A 23,382-nucleotide genomic window follows, 5' to 3' on the forward strand; every position below is an offset into this window, starting at 1 on the left:
GTGCACTTACTGCTGTTACATGTTTTCAATGTTGGTATCTGCTTGGTTAACCTGGTTTTATGGTGTCAAGTATCATCTCCATATTTTGTCAAGTCAACAATAGCATATACCTTTACGGTTAATTAGCACTTATAGCACGTGAGGTTGTTACAATAGATATTTTTCCACTGTGACTATGGTCCATGTTCGAAAAGGTTAGTGAATAAATGTGTTGTGAGGCAGCACATTGTCTATCACGCATTTTTCCCAGTACATTAACGCTGTTGAGAGTTGCCTGAGAAAAAGAATTTGACATATGAACAACACTAGTATTTTCAAGTTGATTCCACCTTCTAGTCCTAATTGTCCACGTGTGTATGAACATCTACAAAATTTGAGTACTGCTATACATCAAACTACTAGTATCAATTCCATTACGAGAGATATGAAGGCCCTTATATATTTTTGGTATCGTTGAACTGCAAATAAATCACAAGGTAGGTGGTGATGGCACCTGCCATGGAAAGGAGTATGGTGAGGTCAACCGTGAAGACACCGGCAGCGGTGAAGCGGAGACGGTGGTGCAGCAGCTGCTGCGAGAACAGCTGCAGCTGGTCGCGCAGCTGTGCGCCAGCCGCGCCGGCGCCCGCGTTTGGCAGCAGCGCCTTGTGCACCAGAACAGCTGTCTGGCGGGCCTCGGCGACAGCGGAGCTGCAGCACCACGTGACGGCCAGCACGCAGCTGACGTGCAGCACCACCCAGATCATCAGGTTCAGCATCAGCAGGTCCACTTGGCTGGGGGGGATAGGCTGCCAGTGACACACAAACTACAGTGAGCGACACTGCTAACCTCTCATACGCCCGACTTAGGAACTATGAGTTTTTCAGAAGGAGAGGTCACAATGACTGTGACCCAAGACAACATTGACTATTATTAAATAAAACCCATAACTGTACCGTAACGCTCTGTTACTTTCCAGCGTATTAATTGACATATTGTCTGCCAGACTTGAATCACCCAAAGTTATGTACTAGGCCGAGGCCTTTTACAGTGTGGATAATTGTCAGAGACATGGCCTGTGAAGTTAATTTCTTCAGTATCGTTCCTGTTTCGCTATCGTGTACAGGAATTATGCAAATCTTTAATAACAAATCAAGATACATTTAAGCATTTCAGAAAAATGGTGTTTATTGTTTGGAAGAATAAAGCCAAAATAATATAAATGCTGAATATATAATACTTCAACAGGCTGGTTTACAAATTCACAGCAGATGTAACAACATAGTTGAATTATCATATAGATTGTATGCTTTACTTTACAAATGTGATTAATGAAAAGACAATCCTATGACGTAACCATTACACGAATATCGGAACAAAACGTGCACTGCCTCTCCAGCAGGCCTCGGCAACTATATACCCATCTGAATTGAATGTAGCTGTGTGTACGAATTACATTCACCTTCTCAAATGTGTTTATCAATTTGCTTCATATAGCTTGCCAGGGAAATCACCGTGTGGAACAGTTTGATACACATGGCAGCCATGTGTCAAATAAGACTCAGTTGAGTTTCCATCCTCCAAACGCTTTCCAATCTCTTTCACGTAGAAGTACAGACAACAATTTTCAGAATGAAATGGGAACCAAGTCCTCAATAGTCGTGTTTTATGACAAAGACAATACTTTTTAACTTTTGTAAACAAACTGTGAAGCTTGTATTTGAGTTTTAATAGTTGGGTGAGGTGGGAGAAGACGAAAAGGAAAAGGTAATGGGCACGTTTCAACAGAAATCATTTGAAAAAGAATCCGGGAATGTGGATTCATCTTACATTTTCTGACTTATGAACTGGACAAAATAAAAATATAAAAATGGGCTTAATTCCATTTAAACGAACTCAAAATCCGGTCCTAGGAACCACTGATTTGAAGTTCTTAAAGTCAAATCGTTCATTCTTCCGCAGCAATGCTGCCTGCGGTATAATGGAAGAAGATAGTAAAAAAAGCAGTATATTCACATTAACTGGAGATCGAATGGCAGTGATGAAATCAACATAGATGAATAGGCATAAATTGATAATTATTTTCACGTTATAACAAGAATCTAAGTACCAAAATTTCGGAAATCTCCTTAGTTAGTATCGAAGCGGATTCACTATGCCGGTTGGTCGACTGAAAGAATGTACAATGACCTGAAACTTGAAAACGACTTTCCCAGTTCGATTAAATTCAAAGAAAATCTCAATGATCTCTATTCTTCCTCTCGAAACATTAATCTGGAAGAGAAAGGACAAGAAAGACCAATGCAGACTATAGCAAAAGATTGTACATCAAGATTCATTCCGTAAGTCCGAAAGGTTAAGTATGTACACGAAAAGCGAGTTGGAGGGGAAGAATTAGATGAAAAGGATACAGGAGTAACGAACTTGGCACAAGGAATGAGGAGAAAGGCTGAGTTCTGTATAAATTTTAATGTTAGTTACAAGTAGTCTGTTAGAGAATCACAAGAGGAGCAGGTATACGAGGAAAAAGCCGGGTGATACAGGAAGACTTCACATTGATTACGTCATGATCAGACAGAAATTCCGAAATCAGATACTGGATTGTAAGGCGTACCCAGGAGCGGTTATAGACGCAAATCACAATGTAGTGGTAATGAAGAGTAGGCTGAAGATATTAGTCAGGAAGAATCAGTACGCAAGAAAGTGGGATACGGAAGTACTAACGGATGACGAGATCCTCTTGGAGCTGTCTAAGGCTGTAGATACAGCAGTAAAGAGCAGCTGAGTAGGCCATACAGTTGAAGAGGAATGGGCATCTCTAAAAAGTGCCATCACAGAAGTTGGCAAGAGAAACATAAGTACAAAGAAGGTACGTACAAAGAAAACATGGGTAACAGAAGAAATACTTTAGGTGATCGATGAAAGAAGAAAGTACAAAAATGTTCAGGGATATTCGGGAAAACAGAAATACAAGTCGCTGAGAAATTAAATAAAGCAGAAAAGCTAAAGCGAAATGGCTGCATGAAAAACGTGAACAAATCGCAAAAGAAATAATTGTCGGTCGTACTGACTCAGCATATAGGAAAGTAAAAACAGACTTCAGTGAAATTAAAGTAGGGGTGGTGACAGTAAGAGTGCAACAGGAGAGAGTGCATAGTTCGAAAGAGTATATTGAAGGCCTCCATGAAAGGGAAGATTTGTCTGATGTGTCAATATAGAAGAGATAACGGACCCAGTACTACAACCAGAATTTAGGAGAGATTTGGAGGGCTTAAGAACAAATAAGGGAGAACGGATAGATAACATTGCATCAGAATTTCAAAAATCATTGAGGCGAGTGACAATAAAACGACTATTCATGTTTGTGTGTAGAATGTATGAGTCTGGCGTCATAAAGTATAACTTTCAGAAAAATATCATCCACACAATTACGAAGAATGCAAGAGCTGATAATTGCGAAAAATGTCGCACAATCAGCTTAACAGCTCTTGCATCCAAGTTGCCTACAAGAATAATATACAGAAGAACGGAAAAGAAAATTGAGGACGTGTTAGATGATAATCAGTTTGTCTTTATGAAAGATAAAGACACAAGAGAGGTAATTACGTCGTTTCGGTTGACAATGGAGGCAAGATTAAGGAAAAATTAACACACTGTCATAGGATTTATTGACCTGGGAAAAGCGTTCAGCAATGTAAAAAGGTGCAAGTTGTTCCAATTTCTGAGAAAAATCGGAGTAAGCTATAGGGAGAGACGGGTCATATACAATAAGTACAAGAGCCAAGAGGGAGTAATAAGAGTGGACAACCAAGAACGATGTGCTCGGATTAAAAAGTGCAATCTTTCCCTCCTAATGTTCAATCTGTTCATCGAAGAAGCAACGATAGAAATAAAAGAAAGTTTCAAGAGCGGAATTAAAATTCAAGCGGTTAGGGTACCAATGACACGATTCACTGATGACATTGCTATCCTGAGCAAAAGTGAAGAAGAATTTCTTGTTCTGCTGAATAGAAAGGGCAGGGTTTTGAGTACAGGATATGGACTGAGAGTAAATTGAAGAAAGACGAAAGTAATGTAGCAGTAATGGGAACCGCGAGAAACTTAACATCGAGCTTGATGACCACGAAGTAGATGAAGTTAAGGAATTGTGCTGCCTAAGCTGTAAAATAACCAATGACGGACAGAGCAAGGAGCACATAAAACGCAGTCTAGAACTGGCAAAAAGGGCATTCCTGGCCAAGAGAAGTGTACTAGTATCAAATACAGGTCTTAATTTGGGGAAGAAATTTCTGAGAATATGCGTTTGGAGAACACAGTTGTATGGTAGTGGAACATGGACTGTGGGGAAAAAGGAGCAGGAGCGAAGCGAACCATTTGAGATGTGGTACTACAGACGAATGTTGAAAATTAGATTGACCGATAATGTAAGGAATGAGGAGGTTCAGCACAGAATCAGGGGCGAAAGGAATATGTGGGAAACACTGACAAGGAGAAGGGACAGGATCGTAGGACAAACTGTAGAGGAAGATAGAGATTTGAATATATTCAACAGATAATTGAGGGTGTAGGCTCCAACCCTACTATGAAATGAAGATATTGGCACAGGAGAGGAATTCATGGCGGCACGCATTAAACCAGTCAGAAGACTGATTGTAATGGGTGAGGCTGGCCTCTCTCTAATCCACTGGCCTTCTGTGTCGAATAGCTACCAGCAAAGAACTTGGCGCATCATTGGTTTTCGAGCAAATCACGCCTCTGGTTGATAATAAGTGGATGCTGTGTGTACGATTCCACTTACTGTGCATAACACAGTTTGAACCCGACCTGTAATGAAACGTGATATTACTGACCAAGGGTTATAACATCAGAAGAGTAGCTGCCATCAGTGTATCTGAAATATTCCACTGAGGTAGGGAGCGGTCCTCTGACTTACAATAGACAACTATTCCATGTAACTATATTTATTGCAATCACTTTTGCATATGCTGGATCATTACAGTGCACAACAGCAACCTCAGGTATCGCCTGTTCAGACAAGGATATACTGGTACTAAATTTCTCAAATAACATAAAATATAAAAGACCAATAATATGAAAAAATTGACAATAGTTAATTATTTTAACTGATAGAAAGACTATTTGGTGGAAGACTATCCTAATGTCAAGCTGGTCAATGTTACCAGTTCTAACAAATTTCATTCTTTCCGCACAAATGTTAACCAAACGTTGCCATGGAGTGCACGAAAGAAATACGTTACTCAAATAGTGCAAGGGGGACAGGTCTTCCCATTTTGAGCTTGGTATCACTGGAGTAAAAACTGACTTGTAACACAACAGTTGCATTTAATGATGTGCAGCGTTATTTACCCTCTGTTGCACAGGGTCGTTGGCTTGGCTGCTGCTGTGTTTCGTCCGATCTGTTCAAATGGCTCTGAGCACCATGGGACTTATCATCTGAGGTCATCAGTCCTCTAGAATTCAGAACTACTTAAATCTAACTAACGTAAGGACATCACTGACATACGTGCCCGAGGCAGGATTCGAACCTGCGATCGTAGCAGTCGTGCAGCTCCGGACTGAAGTGCCTAGAAACGCTCTGCCACAGCGGCCGGTTTCCGATCTGTAAACCTATCATAATCTTATACTGATTCTATATCAACAAATTTGCCCTACGTTTTCGTGACCGCGAAAAACTTTAACTTCACCCTAGTATCCCTTTAACGGCTAAACACAGGCGCAAAGCTTGTGCGCCGTTTGTTACTCCGTCCTCGCTGTTCTGGCAAGAACTTTACTATATTGGCTCTCTTTGTTCTCTGCACAGGAGATTTTACGGAAAGAATTGAGCCAGTTCTTAACTGAATTTTGGAGGCGGCTGAACAAAGTTTTCACACAAACGTATCCCCTTTCCCCATCATCACGTCAGAGAGGAAAGGCCTCTGACCACACTCGACTACGACTCATGGGGAAGAGCCTGTCGCGCTGTTAAGTTGCGCACCTCCTCAGCCTAGCTTCCCTTCCCTCCCAATGGTGTTGGACACTGGCTCGAACAGCCAATGGCAGTCACTCTTTCATTTCTGCAGCAATGGCTTCCCAGTCAGCAAATGCTTTGTAAGTACCGTGTCGTATAACTGGCTGACTTTCAAGTGAACAGCCAGGTCTGTTACAATACACTGCGTCATCCACAAGAGTGGTAAGTTACGGCCTTACGCCCCGCTCACGTGACATACTGATCTTCCCCCAGTTCTCTGCCTGCACTTGACCTTATCTAGGCAGCTGCTCTGCAAGGCATTGTGCCATAGCATGGCTAACTAAAACTGGCTTCCCCTCCAGCGATGCTTCCACGCTGTTCTATCTAACTTAATAATGAATATTTACATAAGGGAGTTTTTCTCGCCACTCTCGATGCCACATGTATTAAATCTCAAACAAGTGAAATGTACGCACAAAAACCGTTCCATGTAGCAAAACCAGTGTCTTGAGACATCATAAGCGACACGTAAATCTGAGGCACCCGACATGTAAGGTGTCCTAAATCCCGACTCCTTACATCGACTGATGTGCTGCCCCGTATATATTCTTCATTCCTTTCTTCAGCCAAGAAAAGAATAACAGCACGTTGGTCCTGCATGAACGCATTTGGTAATAACATCGCCGTAGTTCACGTTTCCGAATTTGCTGCACGCACATCGTAAAGGCACAAATGCCACATTAATCCTTTGTCTACATGTCGTTGATTACATACCCGCACTGTAGTCGCGCTTAGTTTCATATACACTGCTGCAACACCCTCAGACGAAAACTTTTTGATGGCCCCCGATGATCTGGCTACAGCAGATGTTCTGTTCATTTTGTAAAGTTTCCTGACAACCTCCTGTCACGGCCCCCGCCACAACACAGGCAATGGTCACGAGCAGTGGCGAAATTACAAAACTCTTAGGACCTACAGGTTTCCGGAGAGGTCAGTCAATCAGTTGGAGTTAAAAATGAGAAATCAATAAAAGTCAAACTGAAAAAGGAGTTAATATAGAATCTCTCTAATAGAAGTTTACCGCAACAAGAAACATCCGCTTTGCATACGGTGGCCGGTCGGCAGAATAGTCCTCAGCGTTCCAGCAACCTTTCGACGTCAGTGAGTATAGCTATTAGAGTAACCTCATCTACATCTTCTGTTTTATCCTCGAAGATGTATGTTTCATCATTATCTTAGTTTGAAAGCATTCCTTCTATCCTTAATATCCTATGTAAAAATTACACTACTGGCCATTAAAATTGCTACACCAAGAAGAAATGCAGTTGATAAACGGGTATTTACTGGACAAATATATTATACTAGAACTGAGATGTGATTACATTTTCACGTAATTTGGGTGCATAGTTCCTGAGAAATCAGTACCCAGAACAACCACCTCTGGACATAATAATGGCCTTGATATTGAGTCAAAGAGAGCTTGGATGGCGTGTACAGGTAAAGCTGCCCATGCAGCTTCAACACGATACCACAGTTCATCAAGAGTAGTGACTGACGTAAGGTGACGAACCAGTTGCTCGGCCACCATTGACCAGATGTTTTCAATTGGTGAGAGATCTGGAGAATGTGCTGGCCAGGGCAGCAGTCGAACATTTCCTGCATCCAGAAAGGCCCGTACAGGACCTCCAACATGCGGTCGTGCATTATCCTGTTCAAACGTAGGGTTTCGCAGAGATCGAATGAATGGTAGAGCCACGTGTCGTAACACATCTGAAATGTAACGTCCACTGTTCAAAGTGCCGTCAATGCGAACAAGAGGTGACCGAGACGTGTAACCAATGGCACCCCATACCATCACGCTGGGTGATACGACGAATACACGCTTCCAATGTGCGTTCACCGCGATGTCGCCAAACACGGATGCGACCATCATGATGCTGTAAACAGAACCTGGATTCATCCGAAAAAATGACGTTTTGCCACTCGTGCACCCATGTTCGTCGTTGAGTATACCATCGCAGGCGCTCCTGTCTGTGATGCAGCGTCACGGGTAACCTCAGCCATGATCTCCGAGCTGATAGTCCTTGCTGCTGCAAACGTCGTCGAACTGTTCGTGTAGATGGTTGTTGTCTTGCAACCGTCCCCATCTGTTGACTCAGGGATCGAGACGTGGCTGCACGATCCGTTACAGCCATACGGATAAGATGCCTGTCATCTCGACTGCTAGTAATACGAGGCCGTTGGGATCCAGCACGGCGTTCCATATTACCCTCCTGAACCCACCGATTCCATATTCTGCTAAAAGCCATTGTATCTCGACCAACGCGAGCAGCAATGTTGCGATACGATAAACCGCAATCGTTATAGGCTGCAATCCGACCTTTATCAAAGTCGGAAATGTGATGGTACGTATTTGTATTCCTTACTCGAGGCATCAAAATAACGTTTCACCAGGCAACGCCGGTTAACTGCTGTTTGTGTATGAGAAATCGGTTGGAAACTTTCCTCATGTCAGCACGTTGTAGGCGTCGCCACCGGCGCCAAACTTGTATGAATGCTTTGAAAAGCTAATCATTAGCATATCACAGCATCTTCTTCCTGTCGGTTAAATTTCGCGTCTGTAGCACGTCATCTTCGTGGTATAGCAATTTTAATGGCCGGTAATGTATTCATTTCGCTGCGGAGTGTGCGCTCATACGAAACTTTCTGGCAAAATAAAATTGTGTACCAGACGAGGCGTATGAGGTATTTCAGTAAGTAAAGGTGGTATGGGGAGGAAAGGGGGGGGGGGGGGCGTTCCTGACTGTGTTTGGTTAGCTCAGTCGGCAGAGTATTTGTCAACGAAAAGAATAGGCTGCGAGTTGGAGTCTCTATCCGCAACACAGTTTTAATATGTCAGGTATAAGGTAAATGAAATATGTAACAAATTTTAAGTGTCTCTATAGATCGTGTGAAACTATAACAGCGCTTAGCTGCTTAACGCGTCTCACCTGGTATTGTAACTTGAGCGCTAGTATTAGGTTGAGCAGTGATACGCAGTGGATAAAGTGGGCGGCGACAGCACTCAGTACTGGCAGGCCGAACGCTTCGTTAACGAGTCCTGCTGTGTCGAACAGCTGACCGTGCACTTGGCGCAGCAGATGAACCTCTCCAGAGTCGTCAACGTTCTGCGGGCAGAGGCATTTATATTCTTAACACCAGATTCATGATAACCTCACCATACCATATCACTACCAGGGTGGGCGTTTGAATCATTGGGAAATGCTGACAAATAAGAAAATATTCTACTGCACAGCCCGTTTGCTTAACTCGGACGCCACTGTATTACGGAACCGTTGCTAGACAAGCCATATACAAGTGGGAAGAAGGCTTTTCCGATTATATTTAATCTAGACAGAAATAATCTAAAAGGAGGTAGCAGAAAGACAGTATTCCTTATAAAAATTCGCCATATAATATTAAAGCAGTCTGTAATACATAAATGCTAGCTATAACTCTTCTCGCTACTCCTTATGTAGGATCAACCACGTTTGACAACAGAACAACTAGTGACATCTAGTATAAATTTGAACAACTGCTTACATTTAAAAAATTATAATGGAATGGGGCTATGTGAATCAGTTTTCGTAGGTTTTTTTTTTAATCGGAATATAATATGTATTTCTTCTTTATTAATGTATTCATGTAGACTAATTACAACGAATAATGTCTCAAACACCACTGCAAAAGTATGTTTTAGCAAAATTTTCGACATCGCTCGTAGACATGGAGCTATTGTAGGAAATGCTGTGAAGGGATTTGAGTGCATGAGAATTTTCCCGTCATTCCAAACAAATAACCGTCACACGGATTCCTTTCTTCACGCACATTCCTAAGTGACCAATTCTCTTCTGCCATCACAGGATCAGAAGTAAACCCATGCTCTCCACATACTTCTAATCCTGCAGGTAATACGGAAGTCGGAGCTCAGCAGCATCATCTTCTCTTGTTTTGCCAATCCCAACAAAAAACACCGAAACCCCGCGTGGGAGGAGACAGAAAAATTCAGCATGTTATTTGATTTCACCATTTCAACTCAATCTAGCAAGAGGGAAGAGAAAATTGCATTATGAAAACTACTGATGAAAGGAGAACAGTGACTGCAGGAATCGTGGGATTTTCAAGGGAAACCTTCAAATTCAGATGAAAAGCCATCTTCATCAGCACATGAAAACAGAGGAAGAAAACGAACATCGTGCATTCTGAAACATCAAACGTTATGATCCTAGATCTATCAAGGAAGGGGAATCGATCAGGTGTGATAAGTGCAAGGTGTGGTTCCACGAAATTTTTGAGGTGGGTGCTGGTAATAAGCAATCCCACTCCAGAGAACTCATGTTAGGGCTACTGGAGCAGTCAAAAAACCTAAACTACCGTATTGTATTTAAGCGTGTGACAGTTTACAATGATCCACGTGGCCCCCATTTACGACACAAACAGCTCCACATACTTTTAACTGTTCCACGGTGCCAACATTTTGCTGTTTACAATGAAGAAGTGTAGACCTCGAAGCAGTGTACCGTTATCACACAAAACATAACTATAACCTGTTCACTGTTACAGTTTAACGTGTGTAGTAAAAAATTTATTACCTGTATGAGGCCCAACAAATTGAAATAATTCATTTGGCTCCACCTTACCCTATGTTCAGTAGGCATTACCCAGGAATTACGCTTGAGGGAACACTTTGTATGTCATAATAGTAGATAAACTGAGGATCATCACTTTGCTAGGTAGAAAATGCTGTTGACATGTTCAGAAAAAACATTTCAGAACATGATATCAAATAATGTAAGCCGTCTCTACCGAAATCATGTGTCATATGTAAAATATCTCCCATGAACCATGGACCTTGCCGCTGGTGGGGAGGCTTGGGGTCTCAGCGATATAGATAGACGAGCCGTACGCGAAACCATAACGGAGGGGTATCTCTTGAGAGGCCACACAGACGTGTGGTTCCTGGAGAGGGGCAGTAGCCTTTTCAGTAGTAGCAAGGGTAAGAGTCTGGATGATTGACTGATCGGGCCTAGTAACATTAACCAAAACAGCCTTACTTTGCTGGTACGGCGAACGGGTGAAAGCAAGAGGAAACTACAGCCATAAATTTTCCCAAGGGCATGCAGCTGTATGGTTAAATGATGATGGCGTCCTCTTGGATCAAATATTCGGAGTTACAATAGTCCCCAGTTCGGATCTCCGGGCGGCGACTACTCAAGAGGATGTCATTACAAGAAGAAAGAAAACTGGCGTTCTATGGATCGGAGCGTGGAATTTCAGATCCCTTAATCGGGCAGATAGGTTAGAAAATATAAAAAGGGAAATAGATAGGTTAAAGCTATATATGGTGGGAATCAGTGAAGTTCTATGGCATTAGGATGAAGACTTCTGGTCTGGTGAATATGTGATTATAAATACAAACTCAGATAGGGGTCATCCAATAGTAGGTTTAATAATGAATAAAAAACAGGAGCGTAGGTAAGCTACTACGAACAGCAAAGTGGACCCATTATTGTAGCCAAGATAGACACAATGCCCACGCCTACCACAGTAGCAAAAGTTTATATGCCAACTAGCTCCGAAGATCATGAAGAGATTGAAGAAATGTATGATAAGGTAAAATAAATTATTCAGATAGTGAAGGAAGAAGAAAATTTAGTAGTCATGGGGGACTGGAATTCGATAGTAGGAAAAGAAAAAAACGGGAAAGCAGTAGGTGAGTACAGAATGGGGGTAAGGAATGAAAGAGGAAGCCGCCTGGTAGAATTTTTTGTAGAGCGTAACTTAATGACAGCTAAAACTTGGCTTAAGAATCATGAAAGAAGGTTGTATAGGTGGAAGAGGCCTGGAGACACATGAAGGTTACTGATAGATTATGTAATAGTAAGATTGGGATTTAGGAACCAGGTTTTACATTGTAAGACATTTCCAGGGGCAGATATGGACTCTGACCACAATCTATTGGTTATGAACTGTAGATTAAAACTGAAGGAATTGCAAAAAGATAGGAATTTAAGGAGACGGAACCTGGAGGTTGCAGAGGGTTTCAGAGAGAGCATTAGGGAACGATTGACAAGAACTGGGGAAAGAAATACATTAGATGAAGAACGGGTAGTTTTGAGAGATGAAAGAGTGAAGACAGCAGAGGATCAAGTGGGTAAACTGACGAGAGCTAGTAGAAATCCTTGGGTAACAGAAAAGATATTAAATTTAATTGAGGAAAGGAGAAAATATAAAAATGCAGTAAATGGAGCAGGCAAATAGAAATACAAACGTCTCAAAAATGAGATCAACAGGAAGTGCAAAATGGATCAGCAGGAATGGCTACAGGAAAAATGTAAGGATGTTGACGCATATTTTACTAGATGTAAGAGAGATACTGGCTTTTCTCCACGCTCAAACAACAGGGAACTGACATGTATCGAGATTAGAATATAGTGCATTGATAATGGCTAGGCACTACGAAATCTGGATTTGCGAAATAAAATCTGCAAAAAGTGGACGACTGATTGCTAACGTGATGGTATTCTTATCTTTTGTACTGATGTCAATGGCTTAGTTATTCCTCAATGCTTAGAATCAACGATTACGTGTCTAAAGGGGCACCGTCACAACATTGCTGAAAGTTATTAGCCGAAAGACAAAACGTTATTAAATGTGGTTAGTTTATTGGTCAATCATTTATTATTTAATGTTTACGCAAAAGCTATGCAACATCCGTTTTCGTTGCACTTGTTCTACGTAACAGTGTGCGTGCCTCTGTGTTTATTCAGGTTAATATGAAAAGTCAGATTTCGTTTCCAAAATACTTTTTGAGGTGTATAAATATTCATACTTACTGCAGAATCTAAAAGCTCAGGGTTTTACCTTCACTGTTCATAGGCGGAATTCACGTATCCAACACACACATCTAAAAAACAAAAACATTCAGAAAATATCTCGAGTGTAGCACTTCGCATCTGGAACAGAACTACCGTCTGTTCCTTGCATAGTTGAATATCCCGTCGCCTTTGTAAAATCTGACCTTCGGCTTTTTCTTATTTTCGTCATCCAGACGGTTTTCCTCCCACAAGATAACAGAATGATCATTACACATCCGCTTAGTTCAGGCACATCTTCATTTTCTTTCCTCGTCTATTCACCATCTGTTTCCCACTTCTCTGAGCTCCTCTGGTCCCTCTGCAATCTATCTTTCACCCTCTCTGACGTCAGTATTTTAAAATTTCAGTCTATATTTAGTGATGAGCCAAAGTACTACCAGCCAAATTATTGCCACAGTGGATACATTGTTTCCCGTCAGATCACCGAAGTTAAGGGCTGTCGGGCGTGGCTGGCACTTGGAGGGGTGACCATCCGGGCCGCCATGCGCTGTTGCCACTTTTCGGGGTGCACTCAGACTCGTGATATCAGCTGAGGAGCTACTCGACCGAATAGTAGCGGCTCCGCTCAAAGAAAACCACCATCATAACGACTGGGAGTGTGGTGTTCTGACCACACGCCCCTTCTAACCACATCCTTAGACCTGAGGATGACACGGCGGTCGAATGGTACCGATGGGCCACTTGTGGCCTGAAGACTGAGTGCAAAATATTACCACCACCTTCTTAATAGCTTGTTTGTCTGACTCTTTAACGAAATACATCACAGATTCTGCGTAAGGGTGATCCATGTTCTATTGCTAGGTTTGTGGAGGTATGTGGCATGCGATTTCTCCGCCCGCGTCATGTAGCTCGCGTAAATAACAGGCCGCTGATATGGGTACGTGGAGATGGCGCCCGATAGCGACCCACAGTGGTCCCTTAAGATGTACAGTCGTCCTCGAAAGTATCCGAAGGACCTGAATTGCATTTAGCATGATTCGCATGCAACCCACATAACGCGACTGTCTAGCAGGTCCTCTAACCGCCCCTTGGAACAGTCGTGTGGCTATTGAAAATGGATTCAACAAGTCATCACTAGAAAACTCTTCTCTCTATCGCAATAACTCAAGGTGTATAGTAATACAACGATACTACAAATATCAGAGGACACCTTAGATAAGACTGTCCATAAGGCTTGTAAGCTCACATGACATACCTGAAATGTTACCACTCTCATTATTACGTCAGATAGGTAATGCACGTAGTACGTCCGTCGTATTCATGATTTCCTCTTCAGAGTAACATACTGTACTTGTTATTTAACACAAAATGACATTAAAAGCTTAAGTTATTGATGAGCAGCTAGTTGAGAATACGTATGAATTTCAAATGACACGACGAACCATCCCGTTCTGCCTTTGGATTTAAACCCAGGTGATGCAGACTAAGATTTCATGACTGACAGAAACTAACAGTCATTCCTCACTAGGCATACAGAGAGTGATATACCTCGAATTTAGACAGTATCACTTAGCAAATGTCAACTTTAAATTACATAACGTAAACATTTTTAACGAATGCGAGTTCCTGCCCAGCATCTATTGTCCCTGTTAACGAACTATGAGCCGGTCGGAGTGGCCGTGCGGTTGTAGGCGCTACAGTCTGGAACCGAGCGACCGCTACGGTCGCAGGTTCGAATCCTGCCTCGAGCGTGGATGTGTGTGATGTCCTTAGGTTAGTTAGGTTTAATTAGTTCTGAGTTCTAGGCGACTGATGACCTCAGAAGTTAGTTCGCATAGTGCTCAGAGCCATTTGAACGAACTACGAGAGATGTTAAATATTGCTTCTTCACAAGTAACTTATTTGAAATGGCGTGAAATAAAGCTTTGTGTTGGACAGGGATTGGAACCCAGATCCTAATCGGATTGTTATCGAGGCACAATCAACTGTGACATATCGGATTTTCTCGGCAGTAGCTAGACGTTTTAACTGAAATGACGAGACGAAACATTACTTCTTTCCTTCCCAGGACTCCAACCCGGCACCTATCGCTGTTATATTCTAGAGGAAACGAACGTTAAATATGGGTTTGTTACACCAGCAGCGACATATGAGCATGTTTGAACTAGAAATAATATGACGAAGAGTACAATGCTGACTGGGAATCGAACTCCACACATATCTTTGTTGACTACACACAAAGAGACGTCAGCTACCGAATTTGTCGCCACCAGCGGTTCGGAATAACGTCCTTGAACTTACAGTGACCTCTCAAATAGTTCTGTGTCAAAACCGTCAGATATCGTTAGTGTTGACAAGTAACGAAAATCATTAGAAATCAAATTTATTAACCAACAGGAGATAGGTGTTCTCATGCTAGAGCTTGTTAATACGTAATGAAAACTTTCGTGCCGGGCCAGGAATCGACCCATTTACGTGCAATGTGTTGATATGTTGAGGAGTCTGCAGTTTTGAAGAAACAACAGACTGTATTGTCACGAAGGGATCAAATTACGCGTTAAGGGCGGTTTCAGTTCCATTCCAAGTTCAGAACCAATTTTATCGGCATACAGAAGCTCAAATGAAAGATAGAATAAGCGTCCTGTGACCCTACATAGCGTTTGTTTCGTCACTAGAAATAAATAACTAGTATAAGAACGGTTACTGGTGAGAGAATTCCAACATTTCGCCACTATTGACTTTAATGTGGTTCAACCTAACGTCTACTTGGTAGAGAAGGAATATCATGTTTAATGTGAATTTCAGACCACAATGCCATTATAACTTCTCCGTTGGCGTAACCAGAAGAGAATAGAATCTGTATCTCCCTATTAAAAATCATTGGAAGACGTTGGAATCGAACCCAGACAATCACCACAGCAACCTATCATCAATCCATCAGACAACCAAAGCCTCGTCTCTGAGAGTCATTTCCTATCATAACACCGTTGCGGCACATTCGATGAGAATTCTGAAACACAGGCTCCCTGTAGCGGTTTGCAGCATGTTCAGTACATTCATTTACTTGGTTGACCGAATCGCCATGAACTAGCTGCCTCAGCTACCCTGTGCAAACAGTCGACTCTATTTTGTAACCACCAAAATAAAATCAAGTAACTGTCACCCACACATAACTGCCAACAGTGCAGGATGCAGAAATTTAAATAATAAGTTTTCCGTTCCATTTGAGCTACTCTATTGCGCTATCTGCTTGTTGAAACCGTCGTGCAGTGCAAAAGAAAAGCTGTAACTGTCTGTCTCTCACAAGTCTTGAACCGGCCATATGCATTATCTCACAGCACTGTGGAATGCGGAAGTTCTGGAGGAACTGTTGTCGACTTCTGGAGCTGCTGCAGCTGTATGACAACTCGTAGCGTAACGGTAAGTGTTGCGCACTGTAGGTACGGCGTCGTGAGTTCTATTACACTACCTGCAACATTTTTTTAAAACGCAATTCTGCTGTAGTCTGCTGAAGTTATCAATCTACTGGTACTTTGAACATAATTCCCTTCACTTCTCAACCCAATATAGTCGCATGTGGAAAAAGGACTAACATCTGCGACATTTTGTTCTTTTCAGGTTTAATAGATGACCAGGCAGCAAGTGCATCTCGAAGCTTTTGTATTATGTATGGGGAGACCACATCGTGCCAAAGTAGTCGGAAAAGTATTTTATACATTATCTGTCATCTGGTAGTGGCATTTTAAATTTCTTCAATCCTTGTTTGACAGCTTTAACTCAGAAAAAGTTTTCTACATGCATGTAAACAATAAACTGCATGTGCATTGTCAGACTGTTATAGATAACATCAGAGAATTCGCATATTTCATTGATGATTAATTTCTCTCTCATGTTTAGTATTGTTTTAACAACACTAAAAGAAACCTTACGAAAATTGGGCACTGTATTATAAGAAATGAAATAAAACTACCAACGATAACCGTACGACGAAAGTCTGTTTTAGTACAACTGAGTATCTGCACACAAGCGTGCCTCTATCGGCACGAATTAGTAAAATTCTTCTCACTTAGATTGCGATTGGGTCTGTGTTTAATTGGTATGCTGTGTCATACTCAACAGGTATGCAAATATGGCATATCATAAATAAAGTTATGTATTCCTAGAAACCCAAAATTTGCTGGTCAGCAGTGGAAAGATGCGTCACCTGTTGTGCAGCATTCTAAGTTTTTCACCATTAAACTATATGTTGATATCATTTTCTTGCGATTTCCTTATCGATGTTTGATCTGACTGCCTGTAGCTCTTTCACAGAAGGGATGAGAATGATACAGTCAGCGAGACTGGAACCATAACAGACACTTTTTCACATGTCAGCACGTCCCCTCACACCTAGCGAAGAGGTATGTGTTGGGCCTTTCTCTTACGAGTCCAGTAGTGGCTAGAAATCGTGAACCGATATTTAAAGGAAGAGATTAGTTGCGATTTCCACGCGCAACGGGTTTCCTGGGCTGAAAACCGTAAATTTTCAATCTCAAGCGATAATAACTCAGATTATTCAATGGAAATGACAGAAAAAATCAAGTGAACTTTGAGGCTTAATTCCGTGCACAGCAGGAAGGAACTCGTCGATCACAGAGTTGCCAAACAGACCTTGCCTTGTTGTCAAATCTCAGTTACAGTACTAGCTGGAAGAAGACGAACAAACCTACGTGATCCTACAGCGGGCTAGAAAGTGACCATAACTGGCTTCTCAAAGACACGGCTGTTACGGCATGGAATACGTAATGCGTCTGATTGGCAATTCTGTAACTAGGTTTAGGGACTCGAGTGTAGTTACTAATAATATTCAGAACTGACAGCTAACTACGCATCATAAATCAGTAACTCTAATAGTTGGTTTCATATTTCATTCGTAAGTGTACTCAAGACTAAGAAACATATTCACGAACGTTTTCGCGCATCGCCGATAGTCGAGCAGACCAGACAAATAAAAATAAGAAAGGAATGTATGTGTGTGCGTGTGTGTGTGTGTGTGTGTGTGTGTGTGTGTGTGTGTGAGAGAGAGAGAGAGAGAGAGAGAGAGAGAGAGACAGAAGAGACGAAAACTAAGATAACAAACACTTTGCACCTCGATCGATTGCATCTATGTGCAGTCTTGTGATCATACAAGTAGAATTTCATGAATTTCACGTGAATGTTAAAAAATTTTGGTGCGAATGGAAGCTGTGAGAAACACATTTAACTAATTATTCTCCATCACGTAATAATTAATTCATTTGAAAATTCGGAAGAGAAGACACTAGTAATTATGCCCATTAAGACATAAGCTAAAGTGGAGATGCGGGCACTGTGCAGATTTGCGCTTTTTCATCTTCAGATCTATACAAATAACGTATACTAACCGGCGTATTCCTTGCTTTCGTAATGGTTCCCTCTTCTTTATTCTTCCAGTGATGAGCTGTATCCACACCATGAGGCTGATTGTTTCCTTGTATCCTTCCATTTACTATCTTTGTGTGTTATTTATCGGTGTTCAAAAAGCAAAATGTTATGCCTTTTCCCACGAGGTATTAAAACGAAGTCCCAAGAAGGCTAACTAATTATAATCAAAATGGAGTTAGACGCCAATTTGTCTTTCGTCATGGTGTTATGTTGTTTTTGTGGTCTTCAGTCCTGAGACTGGTTTGATGCAGCTATCCATGCTACCCCATCCTGTGCAAGCCTTCTCATCTCCCAGCACTTACCGCAACCTACATCCTTCTGAATCTGCTTAGTATATTCATCTCTTGGTCTCCCTCTACGAGTTTTATCCTCCACGCTGCCCTCCAATGCTAAATTTGTGATCCCTTGATGCCTCAGAACATGTCCTACCAACCGATCCCTTCTTCATGTCAAGTTGTGCCACAAACCCCTCTTCTCCCCAGTTCTGTTCGATACCTCCTCATTAGTTATGTGATCTACCCATCAAATCTTCAGCATTCTTCTGTAGCACCACATTTCGAAAGCTTCTATTCTCTTCTTGTCCAAACTATTTATCGTCCATGTTTCACTTCCATATATGGCTACACTCCATATAAATACTTTCAGAAACGACTTCCTGACACTTAAATATATACTCGATCTTAACAAATTTCTCTTCTTCAGAAACGTCTTCCTTGCCATTGTCAGTCTACATTTTATATCTTCTCTGCTTCGACCATCATCAGTTATTTTGCTCCCCAAATAGCAAAACTCCTTCACTACTTTAAGTGTATCATTTCCTAATCTAATTCACTCAGCATCACCCGACTTAATTCGACTACATTCCATTATCCTCGTTTTGCTTTTGTTGATGTTCATCTTATATCCTCCTTTCAAGACACTGTGCAATCCATTCAACCGCTCTTCCAAGTCCTTTGCTGTCTCTGACAGAATTACAATGTCTTCGGCGAACCTCAAAGTTTTTATTTCTTCTCCTTGGATTTTAGTACCTATTCCGAATATTTCTTTTGTTTCCTTTACTGCTTGCTCAATATACAGATTGAATAACATCGGGGAGAGGCTACAACCCTGTCTTACTCCCTTCCCAACAACTGCTTCCCTGTCATGTCCCTCGACTCTTATAACTGCCATCTGGTTTCTGAACAAATTGGAAATAGCCTTTCGCTCCCTGTATTTTACCCCTGCCACCTTCTAAATTTGAAAGAGAGTGTTCCAGTAAACATTGTCAAAAGCTTTCTATAAGTCTACAAATGCTAGAAACGTAGGTTTGCCTTTCCTTAATCTTTCAGCTAAGATAAGTCGTAAGGGCGGTATTGCCTCACGTGTTCCAGTATTTCTACGGAATCCAAACTGATCTTCCCCGAGGTCGGCTTCTACTAGTTTTTCCATTCGTCTGTAAAGAATTTGTGTTAGTATTTTGCAGCTGTGGCTTATTAAACTGATTGTTCGGTAATTTTCACATCTGTCAACACCTGCTTTCTTTGGGATTGGAATTATTATATTATTCTTGAAGTCTGAGGGTATTTCGCCTGTTTCATACATCTTGCTCACCAGATGGTAGAGTTTTGTCAGGACTGGCTCTCCCAAAGCCGTCAGTAGTTCCAATGGAATGTTGTCTTCTCTGTGGGCCTTGTTTCGACTCGGGTCTTCCAGTGCTCTGTCAAATTCACGCAGTATCGCATCTCCCATTTCATCTTCATCTACATCCTCTTCCATTTCCATAATACTGTCCTCAAGGACATCGCCCTTGTATAGACCATCTATATACTCCTTCCACCATTCTGCTTTCCCTTCTTTGCTTATAACTGGGTTTCCATCTGAGCTCTTGGTGATCATACAAGTGGTTCTGTTATCTCCAAAGGTCTCTTTAATTTTCCTGTAGGCAGTATCTATCTTACCCCTAGTGAGATAAGCCTCTACATACTTACATTTGTCCTCTAGCCATCCGTCCTTAGCCATTTTGTACTTCCTGTCGATCTCATTTTTCAGACCATTGTATTCCTTTTTGCCTGCTTCATTTACTGCATTTTTATATTTTCTCCTTTCATCAATTAAATTCAATATTTCTTCTGTTACCCAAGGATTTCTACTAGCCCTCGTCTTTTTACCTACTTGATCTTCTGCTGCCTTCACTACTTCATCCCTCAAAGCTTCCCATTCTTCTTCTACTGCATTTCTTTCCCCCATTCCTGTCAATTGTTCCCTTATGCTCTCCCTGAAACTCTGTAAACAAAATTTAATACCTACTGCGAATTTTTCTTTTGTTTTCTTTACTGGTGTTAAGTCGACAGATATAGTTGGGTGTTATTGCCTGCATCACCGGCATCCCATTGTCGTCTTCTCTTATTAAGACTTTCATATTACCCTGAACACAAGACGCCGAGATAAATGATTATAATCTCCGTGACGAAACATCCCCACATTCAATTCATCCTGATCCATTCGTTACGTGCATCGGCAGCAATGAGTGATAGGATTGTTGTTGTGAGGCGATGAATAACAATAAAATGCTAGTAATAAAAAATCAGTAATCAAGCATGTTTACTACATTATAGACGATTAACAAAATACGCAAGAAAGGCTGAGTGTTTAATTGGCCTGCTGCATAGGTGTTCTTACCACTTTGTTACTGAATTCTGTTCTGGTTGTTTGCATAGAGAAAAGAAAGAACACTGTAGCCATACATATTGATAGTTCAACGAGATATTACCTAACAACTATCCTTGCTTAACATCATGAGACGAACATGGCGTCACCGAGCTGATAGTCGAAATAGATTTATGTTTTCTCTCTGTGTCTCCCTCTCTCTTTTTCTATTTACTTTTTGATGAAAGCATCGAGAAGCGCGAATAATAAGCAAGTAGGCGTATAACCTGTTTACAGTTCTTTTTATTGGGACACATTATGCAAAAATACAACTTTTAAGTGTACTACTGCGTAATTCCAGTTATTGACAGTCTATTCTAGAGCTTGCTCGCATGCAGTGGGGTGAAACCTATCACAGAAGCAAGCAAAACACAAATATTTCTTGCACCGTTCGCTACACACAAATGAAATCTCGCTGCACTGACTTGTTGTCCGATATATTGCACGGTAAACATGTCTGATTCATGTTGCTAAATATAGCTTTATCAAATTTCAATTTGCGTACCACGTGTATAAAAGAATATCTTGAAATATGCAGAATGTCACATAGAGGTATTCGACTGAAACATAGCCATGACCAAGATTGTAACTGGGGTCGACAGCATCGTCATCTACCACCTTGACAACTCGAACGTTGACAGTGCTCGGCCGGTTACTTACGTTTACTGGTATCAAAGCTACAGCATGAAAACACAAAAATGTTAATAACCCGAGGATCATTAACGTTGGAACCCGTAGTAAAGTAAAGCAGTCATCAGTCGGAAGAGTGTTTTGAACACCACAGTGCTTTAATGGGCACGGTCTTGTAGGAGGTGGTATGCCATTGCTTTCCTCCATCCCTTGAGTTGACTTATCTACCCAGTTAACATGGGAACATACCGTTTAACGTGGTTTTCGGACCACAGCACAACTCGGCATTTTTCACATAAACAAACACTGCCTGACGGGAAATAAGTGTAAAATGGCACATATGAATCGTGGGCCTGACGAGGGATTGAACCCGAGACCTTCGTATCCGTAGTCTTGCTCTCCATCACTTTGCAACCATGCAGCTACTGCTGTGGTTTCTGCTTGGCATTAAAATTAAGGATCTCTCATTTGTGCCTGCGTTGGCACATGCGTGTCCCTTAGGAGACCTTACTTATGGGATTACCCTCGTAAACGTGTGTGTAAACGCCTTCCAATGCCCACTCAAGGAAGACAGATACACAGTCTAGCTTCAATATTATAAATGCGCATCAGTTTGTGGATGAACTCAGATATTTAGCAGTGCTGTACACACTGGTGTTAGATTCGTTTTCAACCAATGATTACCACAGCTACAGAAACACTACTTGTGATACCTCTTAGACAAAATACTTACACAGTGCTATCAGACGACAAGATCAAACTGACACAAACTGTGGGACGTTGGTTTTACAACCTTCGTACCTGCATAAAGAGCTTTTCCTATATGAGATATCTGTGGACGTTGCTGCATAAGACGATTTAAAAAGAAACTTAATTCCTTCAGCTACGCCAATGTTTAAAGAAATCGTCTTAACGGCACGAAATCGTGGTTTGTGAATCGTTTACCGGCCGTACTCTGCCGCATTTCGCTGGCTGGAAGACAAAAATCTTACTGACAAATTTCATAGAAGGAAAAGGGGGACGAAATGTCACCCACTGGAAGGTCACGTTGTTTTATTTAAATGGTTACAAAATCAGGTAAAACGAACACTGAGGTTGTCAGTATAAGCACAGTACTGTTGTCAGTGTGATGTTGCAACACCCAGGGCCTGTAACGATAAAGGGCCTGTTTAGATCAGGCATATTGTATATAGAAGTGGAAGAGAGAGCACCACTAAATTATATAATCCGTATGCATTGCATACACACGTAAATTAGTTTTACAGTGTACTTAGGGAGCCCAATGAGCGAATTGCAAATTTTCCGGTGAGAAGAGCACTGGGAAACAGTCTTCGCTACATTTGGTTACTTAAACTGGTGTCACTCTGAGCTAGAATTTGTGGTCAGCGACAAAGTGTAAGGACAATGATTCTGATGCTAGTTTTTGCATCTGTGAAATACTTTCCTACATTATAGAAGCGAATATTAAATTTGAACTAATATGGCGAAAATTTTGGACTTGGATAGCTTAGAATGGAATTTTTCTGTTTATTGCAAAGGAAAACAATTGATTTTCTACGACATTCTGTGTCATACACAACTTGAAACAGGCCACGTCGACCAAATCATATGGAAGAACTGACGGCGACGTATATCGGAAGGCAGTAAGAACCCTTGGCTATTGGTTTGGCAGTATTCGACAGCCATTTCTAGGCGCAAGTGAATGAAGAAAAACAGCGCGTTTTTGTTATCAAGTAACGTCTTTATCAATTACTTTAGTTTTAATGAAATCTACGAGTAATTGCTGGTGTTTGATATTAACATGAAAAGGATTCCGTAAT

The 23,382-nt window shown here is 41.5% G+C and overlaps 1 protein-coding gene across 1 annotated transcript in view; it reads right to left on the reverse strand.

Annotated features, from left to right (window-relative positions):
* Positions 1–434: 434 nt before the first annotated feature.
* Positions 435–23,382, reverse strand: part of LOC124796105 (putative gustatory receptor 28a) — a 43,112-nt gene continuing 20,164 nt past the window's right edge. Inside the window, exons 2-3 of the mRNA XM_047260192.1 lie at positions 8,939–9,115; positions 435–788 (exon numbers count right to left, since the gene is read on the reverse strand). Of these exons, the coding sequence (XP_047116148.1) occupies positions 435–788; positions 8,939–9,115 (531 nt within the window). The remainder of the gene's footprint in view (positions 789–8,938; positions 9,116–23,382) is intronic.

The sequence above is a fragment of the Schistocerca piceifrons genome, chromosome 4, assembly GCF_021461385.2.
Source record: "Schistocerca piceifrons isolate TAMUIC-IGC-003096 chromosome 4, iqSchPice1.1, whole genome shotgun sequence".
Taxonomy (NCBI): Eukaryota; Metazoa; Arthropoda; class Insecta; order Orthoptera; family Acrididae; genus Schistocerca; species Schistocerca piceifrons.